The sequence below is a fragment of the Salvelinus fontinalis genome, chromosome 30 (assembly GCF_029448725.1).
Source record: "Salvelinus fontinalis isolate EN_2023a chromosome 30, ASM2944872v1, whole genome shotgun sequence".
Lineage (NCBI taxonomy): Eukaryota > Metazoa > Chordata > Actinopteri > Salmoniformes > Salmonidae > Salvelinus > Salvelinus fontinalis.
In genome coordinates, this window is record NC_074694.1 from 17,058,519 (window position 1) to 17,072,219 (window position 13,701).

The 13,701-nt window shown below is 44.7% G+C and overlaps 1 protein-coding gene across 1 annotated transcript in view; it reads left to right on the forward strand.

The window, feature by feature from the left end:
• Positions 1-1,185: 1,185 nt before the first annotated feature.
• LOC129828455 (metal transporter CNNM4-like) overlaps positions 1,186-13,701 on the forward strand; it is a 50,397-nt gene continuing 37,881 nt past the window's right edge. The window contains exons 1-8 of the mRNA XM_055889493.1: positions 1,186-1,673; positions 1,777-1,879; positions 2,021-3,019; positions 7,506-7,649; positions 9,568-9,708; positions 9,846-10,015; positions 10,157-10,256; positions 10,763-10,968. Coding sequence (XP_055745468.1) covers positions 1,299-1,673; positions 1,777-1,879; positions 2,021-3,019; positions 7,506-7,649; positions 9,568-9,708; positions 9,846-10,015; positions 10,157-10,256; positions 10,763-10,968 — 2,238 coding nt within the window. The 5' untranslated portion in view covers positions 1,186-1,298. The remainder of the gene's footprint in view (positions 1,674-1,776; positions 1,880-2,020; positions 3,020-7,505; positions 7,650-9,567; positions 9,709-9,845; positions 10,016-10,156; positions 10,257-10,762; positions 10,969-13,701) is intronic.

Below are 13,701 nucleotides of genomic sequence, written 5' to 3' on the forward strand. Positions count from 1 at the left end.
TCACATCAAGAGGCTAAATGAACAACTCTACTTCAGAGCCCCTTTAGGGGAATTTGATTCCAGAGCTGGTGGGGAGTCTACACTGCCATCTCGTGGAATACTCTATAATACTTTCTAGAAAAATCGACTGACCCAATGTGATAATGATGATGATAATTATGTTTAGGATGATAATTATTCTGCTAATTATGATGAGGATGATTGTGATGGTAATGATTCTGATGATGAGGAGGATGCTGATTGTGAAAAAAATAGCCTTATAGAGAAACAGTGTTACAAAACGAACAAACACACACGTACACACTAGCCTGGCTGACGCACGACCCACGTGACTACACAGCGTGCTGTGCCTCAGTCCGGTGTTAGCGAGACTACACATACAGCGGTGGAAAAAGTACTCAATTGTCATACTTTAGTAAAAAGTAAACATACCTTAATAGACAATTACTCAAGTAAAAGTAAAAGTCACCCAGTAAAATAATAATTGAGTTAAAGTCTAAAAGTATCTGGTTTTAAATATACTTCAGTAGAGTGGTGGAAAAAGTACTCAATTGTAATACTTGAGAAAAAGTAAAAAGCACAAGTAAATGCTATACATCAAATTCCTTATATTAAGCAAACTAGACAGCACCATTTACAGACAGGCAGGGTCGTACTCCAACACTCATGCATCATTTATTAACACAGTATTCGTGTTAAGTGAGTCTGCCAGAACAGAGGCAGTAGGGATGACAAACATTATATTGATAGGTGCGTGAATTTGACCATGTTGTTGTCCTACCTGAGCATTCTAAATGTAACAGTACTTTTGGGTTTCAGAGGAAATGATTGGGAGTAAAAAGTACATCTATTTTTTGGGAATGTAGTGGAGTAAAAGTAAAAGTAGTCAAACATATCAACAGTAAAGTCAAGTAGACTCCCCCCAAAAACGACACTCACACACACACACACACACACAGTAGAGTAGACTATTTGGTGTGTTTCTATGATTGTGGTCTCTGCACGGAGCGACAGACAGTCACCCTGGGAAGTAGCTCTGATGATAGGGCATTTCCTGTCTTCTATTTTTAGATTGTAATGGCACGCAAAATGACATTACGTCATTGTACTGCATGGGATTTTGTAAGGCCCACACATGCCCGATCTCTCTCTCTCTCTCTCTCTCTCTCTCTCTATCTCTCTCTCTCTCTCGGCCAACCCCCTCTTCTCTCTTTCCTCGGTTTGTGGCTGTCCAGCTGTTATGCTGATTCAAGCAGAGCCAGCGTAAAAACCGTGACCACGTGACCCAACCTCTGCCAATGTCCCTCTGTAGTTTATTCAGCATGATGGCTGCTGATGCTGCGGTAGCTTCCTCCTCACCTCATCCCTGCCGCCTGCTGTCGTTTCACCTCTTCACCCTTCTCATCCTCCTCTTCTTTCTCCCAGCCCAGGCGAAGGGATTGCTTGGCGTCCGCCCAGAGGACACTAAAGCCGGGGAGCTGTCAGTGCAGGACGGGCTGCTCCAGGCGACCGAGGGTACGCGCTTCATGCTGCGGGTTTACTACGCAGCATCCTCGGTTACACAGAGAGCCAACAACCACTCTGGGAGTGGAAGACCAGAAGCTGCCGCACCATGGATCGCCTTCATAGAAGAACCAGGTGGAGAGCGAAAGCGAGGAGAGGGGGAGACACTGGTCAGTTTATTGAGTGTATTGACCATTTACCATTAAAGCTATATATTAAATAGGTTTTATGAAATAACCTAAATATCGTGATAAAATATCAATTTAAATTTAGGTCCCTCCCAAACGGAACCCGTGCGTGGACGAGCACGCTCGGAGTTCTGACATCGAGCTCCTGGGTTCCTTCAGGTCTGCGTCCAGCCACAGCTCTGTTCTGGGTCCGTTTATTTAGTCTATAGTTACATGTTTTCATCGTTGTTCAATCTCAGATTACATTTAAAATAATAATCTTACATGTTATTGTGCGTTTTTCTTTTGTCTGATGATGACCTTTTTGGAATTTGATTCTGATTCTATAGTGGAGCTGCTCGCCAAAGACCTGCGCAAAGATGAGCGGATCAAATACTACTCCATGTGCGCGTTTGACGGGGTGAAGTGGGAGCATTTCAGCACCAGAGACTTCTGGCTAGCGGTGGTGGAGCGACCCCCGCATGCGGATGTGTGGCTCCAGTTGGGGGTGTCGGTGATTCTATTGGGACTCTCTGCGCTTTGCAGCGGGCTGAACATCAGTATGCTCGCCATGGATCCCGTCGAACTCCGCGTTCTACAAAACAGCGGCACCGCGAAGGAACAAAAATACGCACACAAGATCGAATCCGTGCGTAAACATGGCAACTACATCCTATGTACTGTGGTGCTGGGCAACGTGCTGACCAACACCTGTTTCGTGGTGTGGATGTGCCAGATTATAGGGATGACTCCCACCTCCCTTGCTACTTGCACTTTCGGTATATTCTTCATAGGAGAGATCCTGCCTCACTCTGTGGCGTCCAGACACAGCCTCACCATCGCCTCCAAAACCATCTGGGCCACCCGGCTTCTAATGCTGGTATCCTTCCCCATCTCCTACCCCATCTCCAAGCTCCTAGATATCATGCTTCACCAGGAGATCAGTAACTTCTACACCAGAGAGAAACTGGTGGCCATGCTACGTGTCACAGACCCCTACCACGACCTGGTCAAAGAGGAACTCAACATCATCCAGGGCGCTCTGGAGTTGCGGACCAAGACCGTAGAAGAAGTTCACACTCCTCTGGCGGACTGTTACATGCTCTCCTCGGATGCTGTTCTAGACTTCTGTACTATGTCTGACGTCATGCAGAGCGGGTTCACCCGGATCCCGGTCTATGAGAACGACAGGTCCAACATTGTTGATATCCTCTTCGTCAAAGACCTGGCGTTCGTGGACCCGGATGACTGCACCCCTCTGAAGACCATCACCCAGTTCTACAAACACCCCATGCACTGTGTGTTCAGAGACACCAAACTGGATGTGATGCTGGAGGAGTTCAAGAGAGGTAATAGGATGGGCCATCTGGCATTTCAGACCGGGCTAGGGGCGGACGGGCCATCTGGCATTTCAGACTGGGCTAGGGGCGGACGGGCCATCTGGCATTTCAGACCGAGCTAGGGGCAGATTGGCCATCTGGCATTTCAGATCGGGTTAGGGGCGGACAGGCCATCTGGCATTTCAGACCGGGTTAGGGGCGGACGGGCCATCTGGCATTTCAGACCGGGCTAGGGGCGGACGGGCCATCTGGCATTTCAGACCGGGCTAGGGGCGGACGGGCCATCTGACATTTCAGACCGGGCTAGGGGTGGACGGGCCATCTGGCATTTCAGACCGGGCTAGGGGCAGATTGGCCATCTGGCATTTCAGATCAGGTTAGGGGCGGACAGGCCATCTGGCATTTCAGACCGGGTTGGGGGCGGACGGGCCATCTGGCATTTCAGACCGGGTTAGGGGCGGACAGGCCATCTGGCATTTCAGACCGGGCTAGGAGCGGACGAGCCATCTGACATTTCAGACCGGGCTAGGGGCGGACTGGCCATCTGGCATTTCAGGCTGGTCCATTTTTGGGCCAGTGGGCCTGTCGAAATGTTTTTTTTTTGTGTGCAAAATTATCATTATCTGGATAATAATGGGGGTAAAACAAAAAATGGGCCAGTGTGGGGGCCTCAAGGAAAACATTTTCTCCAAGGCAGATTTCTGGTCCCAGTCCGCCCCTGGGCTAGGTAGATCCCTCTCACACCTGAGCTCAGTATACACTGTTGTAGAGAGAAAAAATGATATGCAAAATCAGGTAGCATATATAGAGTTAAATCTGTAGGAAATGCACCACCATTTTGTACGAAAACAGGCGGAGGTGCATTCTCCAGAGTCATGCATGTTACCAATCAGAGCACACAGACTAATGAGCTCACAGTTTCTAAATCACAGGATTACTGCCATTCAGTCACCTCCACGCTGTAACACATGGTCTATGAGAAAAAACGATGATATTGTTCAGCAGGTGCTGGCTGGTTTGACAGAAGTGGTCTATAGCTAAGTGTAGTGTTCAAGTTAGCCTATAGCCATTCCATTACACCACTTCCCTCTTCCTGAAAAGCAGAGAATCCAGGGTGTATATAAATCCAGTTCTGCTCTGGACAGTCGGTCATATAAGATGACACCGGCTCAGCAGGTCCAAGTGGAGGTGAGTGGTACAGTATAACAGACTCAGCAGGTCCAAGTGGAGGTGAGTGGTACAGTATAACAGACTCAGCAGGTCCAAGTGGAGGTGAGTGGTACAGTATAACAGACTCAGCAGGTCCAAGTGAAGGTGAGTGGTACAGTATAACAGACTCAGCAGGTCCAAGTGGAGGTGAGTGGTACAGTATAACAGACTCAGCAGGTCCAAGTGGAGGTGAGTGGTACAGTATAACAGACTCAGCAGGTCCAAGTGGAGGTGAGTGGTACAGTATAACAGACTCAGCAGGTCCAAGTGGAGGTGAGTGGTACAGTATAACAGACTCAGCAGGTCCAAGTGGAGGTGAGTGGTACAGTATAGGCTGCTGTATGTCACAGAAAGTGTTTATCCATATCCATAATCCATTAAAGAACTTCCTTGAAGCTATAAAAAATGATAATAATATAGGTACAGTGCATGTTGTTTTACAGGGTCAGCCATAGAACAACGTCGCCCCTGGAGCAAATTAGGGTTAAGTGCCTTGCTGAAGGGCACATTGACAGATTTGTCACCTTGTCGGCTCGGGTATTCAAACCAGCGACCTTTTAGTTACTTGCCCTAATGCTCTATCTGCTAGGCTACCAGAAGAGACGTGACAAAGTGACTGTAAACAGTCCTTAGTGTCTCCATCCATGTAAGAATGTTGAAAGAAGCTGGAGGCTGGAATAATCTCTTCCAATTACCATGACAACCAGAGTATGAATCATTGTGTTCAGCCGTCAGCCAGGGGAATATGTGTGTGTGTGTGTGTGTGTGTGTGTGTGTGTGTGTGTGTGTGTGTGTGTGTGTGTGTGTGTGTGTGTGTGTGTGTGTGTGTGTGTGTGTGTGTGTGTGTGTTTATACTCAGTACATTCTTAGCAACTATATAAAAGTAATGTAGATTGTTGAGTGGGTGAAAAGAACAGGAATAATTTCTCTCCCGTGTGTTGCATGGTAAACATAAGTAGATTTCATGTGCTCTGACAGTTAGCAGGAATCACACTGGAGGCTATGGGACGGAGACAGCAGTGTACACTAGGAAGAGAGCTTATTTAAAAGGACTAGGGCTTCATTCATATGCTATTCAGATTGACACGGTTGGCTTGTCCGTGAGGGCTCAGAGATGGTCATCTGAACGGTTTAATTATGGAAATGAGTTGGATAAGAGGGCCTCATTCAATCAACATTATTTTTGTGGACTCAAAGTAGCATTAACCTTTTCAATTAAATGTATGTTTATCACATTCATCATCATCTGGTTGTCTGGGGTCGACGGCAGTAGAAGTGGGACTTCCAGAGCTGCCTGTCCTCCATTGCAGATGCAGTCTCCTCTTCCTCCAGTCCGGTGTCACATTTAAGCTGGTCCACACACATGATGACTGGGTTGCCCCTCCTGCTGGTACCATGATGTGGTTGCCAGAGGATCAGTTCCCTGGCAGAGATGTTCTATTGTCTGTAAGAGCGTCTGAGGAGAGCAGGGATGCTGGCCCATGTTGACTCCACAGGGATGCTGGCCCATGTTGACTCCAATGCTTCACAAAGTTGTGTCAAGTTGGCTGGATGTCCTTTGGGTGGTAGACCATTCTTGGTGCACACAGGACACTGTTGAGTGTGAAAAACCCAGCACTGTTGCAGTTCTTTACTCAAACCGATGCGCCTGGCACCTACTACCATTCCCCGTTTCTTGTCTTGCCCATTCACCCTCTGAATGGCATACTGTACTTACACAATCCATGTCTCAATTGTCTCAAGGCTTAAAAATCCTTATTTAACCTGTCTCCTCCCCTTCATCTACACTGATTGAAGTGGATTTAACAAGTGACATCAATAAGAGTTCATAGCTTTCACCTGGATTTCACCTGGATTCACCTGGTCAGTCTATGTCATGGAAAGAGCATTTGTTCCACATTTTTTTGTACACTCATTATATATTGCGTTCGAGTTTCAGTTTATTTGTATTTTTACAGGGACAGTGCACATTAATCAACGTTTTAGTAAAAGTGTCGGTTTTAGCCATATAGCTCATTTTCAACCACAGTCCCTGGGCAGGTTATTAAACACAATTCCAATTCCAATGCAGACAGACAATGAGCAGTGTGCACATGCAGAGCAACATTTGACAACCAACAAGTTGCATGCTCTCCTCCTCTCCCCTCTCCCCTTCTCCCCCTCTCCCCCCTGTGATGGAGGCTGATTCAGGTAGGCAAGGGGGTTAGGAGGGAGGTGGGAGGTGAGGAGTCTTACATGAAATGTCACATGTCAGAACCTCAGCAGGTAGCCTAGCTGTTAAGCATTTGGCCAGTAAACGAAAGGCTGCTGGTTTGAATCCCCAAGCCGACTAGGTGAAAAAATCTTTTGATGTGCCCTTGAGCAAGGCACCTAAACCTAATTTCTCCTGGAAGTCACTCTGGATAAGAGTATCTGCTAAATGACTAAAATGAAACTGTAAAAATGATTACATTTTTCACAAGCCATGGAAAGCAACCACAGTGTCTCCGATGTTGTTGTAGCAGTGTCATTTATAAATTGTTATCTAAAATGCTGGCAAAGTCACTGCCTTTCATAGTGGACAGTTCTTTAAAAAATCACAGACAGACAGAGCAACACGTAGCATACAGACAAACAGACAGACAGAGAAACATAGGACAAGCAACACGTAGCAGACAGACAGACAGACAGAGCAACATAGGACAAGCAACACGTAGCAGACAGACAGACAGACAGAGCAAAAAGCACAAAAAGCAACAAAACAAAATCCATAAAAGCAACAAAGTGTTTCCACACCTCACAAGCTACAGACAACAGATAACATGGAAAGCTGTACACACACAGACCACACACACACACACACACACACACACACACACACACACACACACACACACACACACACACACACACACACACACACACACACACACACACACACACACACACACACACACACACACACACACAGAGAGAGAGAGAGTTACCACTGAGGGTATTTTCCATTGGGATCTGGCCAGTTGTCAGTAATACTAACACAGAAATATGACTTATCTATGTATGACTAGTTTCAGCTGGGGAGAGAATCAATCTCTGTCTTAACGGTTACTTTCAGTGAGAGTCTCCTGGATGGTGTTGATTTTTAATCTGGATTTCCAGACTCATCACAAAGTTATCCTACTATCCACAGCTCAGACATCTACGTAATCACGGAAAATAAATGCTGATTTCTATAACCTCTCACTCACCCCCCCTCCTTCGGCGCTCCACCCCCCCCTAATTTTTCTCCTCCTAATCTCTCTCCCAGGTAAATCCCACCTGGCTATAGTCCACAGGGTGAACAGTGAGGGGGAGGGGGACCCCTTTTATGAGGTCCTGGGAATTGTTACTTTGGAGGACGTTATCGAAGAAATCATCAAGTCTGAGATTGTGGACGAGACAGACCTCTACAGTATGTATAACGACTCTCTTTCTCTCTTTATAGATACACTGCATGACCAAAAGTATGTGGACACCTGCTCGTCCAACATCTCATTCCAAAATCATGGCCATTAATACGGAGTTGGTCCCTCCTTTGCTGTTATAACAGCCTCTACTCTTCTGGGAAGGCTTTCCACTTTCCACTAGGCCTGGCTCCCAGTCGGCGTTCCAATTCATTCCAAAGGTGTTCGATGGGGTTGAGGTCAGGGCTCTATGCAGGCCAGTCAAGTTCTTCCACACCAATCTCTACAAACCACTTCTGTATGGACCTCGATTTGTACACAGGGGCATTGTCATGCTGAAACAGGAAAGGGCCTTCCCCAAACTGTTCCGCAAACTGTTACCACAAAGTTAGACGCACAGAATCGTCTAGAATGTAATTTTTGGACATTTTTGAATGTCATTTCCCTTCACTGGAACTAAGGGGCCTAGCCCGAACCATGAAAAACAGCCCTAGCCCATTATTCCTCATCCACCAAACTTTACAGTTGGCAGCATGCATTCGGGCAGGTAGCGTTCTCCTGGTATCCGCCAAAACCAGATTCGCCCGTCAGACTGCCAGATGGTGAAGCGTGATTCATCACTCCAGAGAACGCGTTTCCACTGCTCCAGAGTCCAATGGCAGCGATCTTTACTTCACTCCACCCGACGCTTGGCATTGTGCATGGTGATCTTAGCCTTGTGTGCTGCTGCTCGGCCATGGAAACCCATTTCATGAAGCTCCCGATGAACAGTTATTGTGCTGCTGTTGCTTCCAGAGGCAGTTTGGAACTAGGTAGTGAGTGTTGCAACCGAGGACAGAGGATTTTTACGTGCTACGCGTTGCAGCACTCGGTGCTTCCATTCTGTGAGCTTGTGTGGCCTACCACTTCGTGGCTGAGCCATTGTTGCTCCTAGACGTTTCCACTTCCCAATAACAGCACTAACAGTTGACTAGGCAGATCTAGCAGGGTAGAAAGTTGACGAACTGACTTGTTGGAAAGGTGGCATCCTATGACGGTGGCACGTTGAAAGTCACTGAGCTCTTCAGTAAGGCCATTCTACTGCCAATGTAGGTCTATGGCGATTTCATGGCTGTGTGCCCGATTTTATACACCTGTCAGCAACTGATGTGGCTGAAATAGCCTGATTCACTAATTTGAAGGAGTGTCCATCCCTCTAAGCTATTGATCGCCCCTTAACCCCCCCTGCCTCTCCCATAACGTGATCTGATGCATAATTATGCAGAAGTAATTAACTTATCCCATAAATAATTACCACTGGCTTAATTGGGGCTTAACGCTCTCTCTGCAGTGTGTGTGTGTGTGTGTGTGTGTGTGTGTGTGTGTGTGTGTGTGTGTGTGTGTGTGTGTGTGTGTGTGTGTGTGTGTGTGACAGAGCGAGACAAAGAGAGAGACAAACAAACGTTTTGGTGTAGCAGCTCCGCTATTTCGTTGTTTTAACATTATGCTGTATTATCAAATGTTGCATCTGTCTACTATGTAAACTGCAACCACTTGTAGGGTAAATATCATGTGCTGGGTGCATAATAACAGACTGGGAACATCATTCCATTTTCAAACCTATAACATGTTTAATTGCAAGGGGAATGTACTGTATAAAGCAGACTCCACAGCAATAGAGAGAGAGAGAGAGAGAGAGAGAGGGAAAGAGAGAAGGGGGGGGGGTGCATGTGTGTGTGCTGTATAAATATAGCACAGTGCAGTTCATCTCAGTAACTGTGCTCCGCAGGCCTCAGTACAGCAATGGGTATTCAACACAATCTGATCGTCATAACATCATTATACCAACCCAATCAGAAACCTATCCCATTAGCAGACAAATAAAGATTTCATGAATGAATTGATGGATGGATTGATAGGTTGATTGATTGATTGATTGTTCCCTAGCTGATAAGAGGACTAAGAGGCGTGTGTCTCACCATGAGAGGAAGCAACACGACTTCTCTGTCTTTAAAATGTCAGAGAATGAGATGAAGGTGAAGATGTCTCCTCAACTGCTGCTTGCTACACACCGATTCCTGGCCACAGGTAGGACCTCTGTGTATGGGTGGATGGATGTGTGTGTTTGTGTGTGTGTGTGTGTGTGTGCATTTACACTCTTCTCTCTCTCTCTCTCTCTCGCTGTCTCTGTCTCTGTCTCTGTCTCTGTCTCTGTGTGTGTGTAGAAGTGGAGCCCTTCAAGCCATGTCATCTCTCAGAGAAGATTCTCCTTTGTCTGATCAAACACCCCAGTGTCGTTCAGGAACTTAAGTTTGACAGGAAGAACAAAGGAGCACCACAGCACTTCCTGTATATGAGGAACAAACCTGTCGACTACTTTGTCCTGATTTTACAGGTACACACCATACACACTGATACTACACTGTCTTGGTTCTACAGATACACCTAGGGTTGCAAAACTACCCGGTATTTTACCAAAGTTTGTAAATCTATGAAAACGTTGCTGTTTAATAGTCTGTGTGTTATGTCATTGCAGGGTAAAGTGGAGGTGGAGATTGGTAAGGAGGCTCTTCGTTTTGAGAACGGAGCTTTCTCCTACTATGGCATGCCAGCCCTCATACCACCATTGTCCATAGGTAAATACCCTCCCAGCCCCAACAACACACAATGGGATTTTATCAGTTGATGTTAGTGATTATAATGTTGTTGATGGCGATGACGTTGATGAAGAGGATTTATTGAATAGGACATTCTTACCCCAGCTTCCCCTAAATGCTATGGTAGCAAAATGTTTCTAAGTTATGTGTGCGTGAAATCCACCGTCGATTTCTCTTGAATCTGTGGGATAAGATGGCTGCAGTGGAAACTATGTAACTGCAGTAATTAAAGCTGTTTAAGAAAATGGTTCGGTAGAAAGACATGTCCTGACCTGGGTTATATAACACCCAGCTTACACTGATAAGCAGACACAAACAGGCCAGCCCAGTGTATGGTGTGTGTGAGTGTGTGAACATGTATGTGTTTGCGCTTGTCTAATAGAGAGCAAGAGCCAGAAAGAGTGAGGAAGAGAGTGAGGAAGAGAGTGAGGAGAGAGTGAGGAAGAGGACAAAAAGGGACAGAATCTAATCAAACTCATCTCCAGTCAACAGGTTTGGTTCTGGTAGCAGTGGGTTGAACCAGTCAGACTCTGTCCTATCAGGAGGCAGTGTGGGTCAGCTGAGTATAGGAGGGGGAGGAGTCTACCTACCTGACTTCTGTGTCAGACAACTCACTGACCTACAGATTATAAAGGTAACACACACCCACACACACCTGCACCATCCACAGAACTACACTAAATATATTCATGTGACCATATCATTGAAACACACAGTTTTATAATGAAGGTCTACGGTAGCCTCAACAGCACTCTGTAGGGTAGCACCATGGTGTAGCCGGAAGACAGCTAGTTCCCGTCCTCCTCCGGGTACACTGACTTCTCACCACCTTCCATTGACTTACATAGTAATTATGACAACTTCCAGAGGATGTCCTCCAACCTATCAGAGCTCTTAGAGCATGAACTGACATGTTGTCCACCCAATCAAAGTATCAGAGAACGAATTTAGTTCCAAAAGCATAAACTACAGCTTGCTAGCACTGCAGTGTATAAAATGTGGTGAGTAGTTGACTCAAAGAGAGAGAACGACAATAGTTGAACAGTTTTGAATAAATTAATTTCTTCAAAAATGAAGGAGAAGCAAGAGAGAGAGTGCTAGCTATTTTTCATAGCATTTTTTTTTTAGCTTTCACTTACTTAGTTAGAGAATGCAGCTAGCTAGTGTAGCCTACTCAAACACCCAGCTCAAACAGAGGGATGCTATGTTAGCTAGCTGACTATGGCTATCCAACACTGGATAATGGATAGCCACCAGGGCCCACTGGTGTAACTGCTAAACTGCTAGCTGTACACTGTACTTCATGATTGTAGCATGTTTACTAACAAGTTAGTTCTAGTAGCTATGTTGACTACTCTGACATTTGCGTGGTGTTGTGCAATGGAGTCCACAAGTGACGGGAAAAGGGGAGAGGAGAAGCGCGCGTAAATGCAAGAAGGAATTATACAATGAGCAAAGTGATCATGCTGTTTGTATGTGGCTGCTATGAAAGTGATCTGTGTTTGCGGGTGATCAGGGGTGTATTCATTCCGCCGATTCTGTTGAAAAACATTTCTAAACGGAAGCAAATGGAACGAAATGGGGATGAACATACCTGAATTTGTCCAATATATTGAATGTGTCACTGTCACATTGATTACTCAAATCTTCCTCTCGACCTGTGTGTACCTACATTGTAAACTTTCATGGGTAGGCTAGGTTGTAGCAACCTCATGATAGGTATAGGGAAAATTAGAGTATCATGTAGTAGAAATAAGGCCTCCCTCATCTTTAACGTCACCAACCACCACTGACGTGCATGCACAACACTTAAAATAGACCTAAACTTCTAACTACCCAGAACCATACTGCTTCTCATTTTCATTTCCCTTTAAAACATCTTAATTCCTGATTTTGACTGAACACAGACACATCCTCTCCCCCTCTCCCTCTATCCTTTCCTCTCTCCCTCCTTCCCTCGTTTTCCTTTTAATCTTTCTTAGTTTAACTTTAATCATTGGGGATAAATGACCTCCATTTTCAGTATGAATAATTTAGACTTAAAGTGATGGATGTACATCCTGAGTACACACACACTCCCTCACCCCTCCCCCAGGTCTTAAATATAGTTTGCGAAAGAAAGATCACTAGCGCGCACACACACACAAACGTAGCATTTACATAAAGAAACAGCTTGGTGGTGTGTGTGTCTATATATAGATATTTGCTTATATTAGTTTATATTGTGTGTTGATCATGTTGTGTTGATGCTGTATTTGTGGTGTGTGTTGATGATCAAATCAAATTGTATTAGTCACATGCACCGAATACAACCGTGTGGACCTTACAGTGAAATGCTTACTTACGATGTATTGATACTGTATTTGTGAAGTGTGTTGATGATGTGTTAAACAATATTTGTGGTGTGTGTTGATGATGATGATGATGTGTTAAACTGTATTTGTGGTGTGTGTTGATGATGTGTTAAACTGTATTTGTGAAGTGTGTTGATGATGTGTTAAACTGTAATTGTGATGTGTGTTGATGATGATGATGATGTGTTAAACTGTAATTGTGGTGTGTGTTGATGATGTTGATGATGTGTTAAACTGTAATTGTGGCATGTGAAGTGTGTTGATGATGATGATGTGTTAAACTGTAATTGTGGTGTGTGTTGATGATGATGATGATGTGTTAAACTGTATTTGTGGTGTGTTGATGATGATGATGTGTTAAACTGTATTTGTGGAGTGTGATGATGATGTGTTAAACTGTATTTGTGAAGTGTGATGATGATGATGATGTGTTAAACTGTATTTGTGGTGTGTGTTGATGATGATGAATATGATGATGATGATGATGATGATGTGTTAAACTGTATTTGTGAAGTGTGATGATGATGATGATGTGTTAAACTGTATTTGTGGTGTGTGTTGATGATGATGATGATGATGATGATGTGTTGATACTGTATTTGTGAAGTGTGATGATGATGATGATGTGTTAAACTGTATTTGTGGTGTGTGTTGATGATGATGATGATGATGATGATGATGTGTTAAACTGTATTTGTGGTGTGTGTTGATGATGATGATGTGTTAATATTGTATTTGTGGCGTGTGTTGATGATGATGATGTGTTAATATTGTATTTGTGGTGTGTGTTGATGAGGATGATGTGTTAACATTGTATTTGTGGCGTGTGTTGATGATGATGATGTGTTAACATTGTATTTGTGGTGTGTGTTGATGATGATGATGTGTTAAACTGTATTTGTGGTGTGTGTTGATGATGTGTTAAACTGTATTTGTGGTGTGTGTTGATGATGTGTTAACATTGTATTTGTGGCGTGTGTTGATGATGATGAGTTAACATTGTATTTGTGGTGTGTGTTGATGATGATGATGTGTTAAACTGTATTTGTGGTGTGTGTTGATGATGTGTT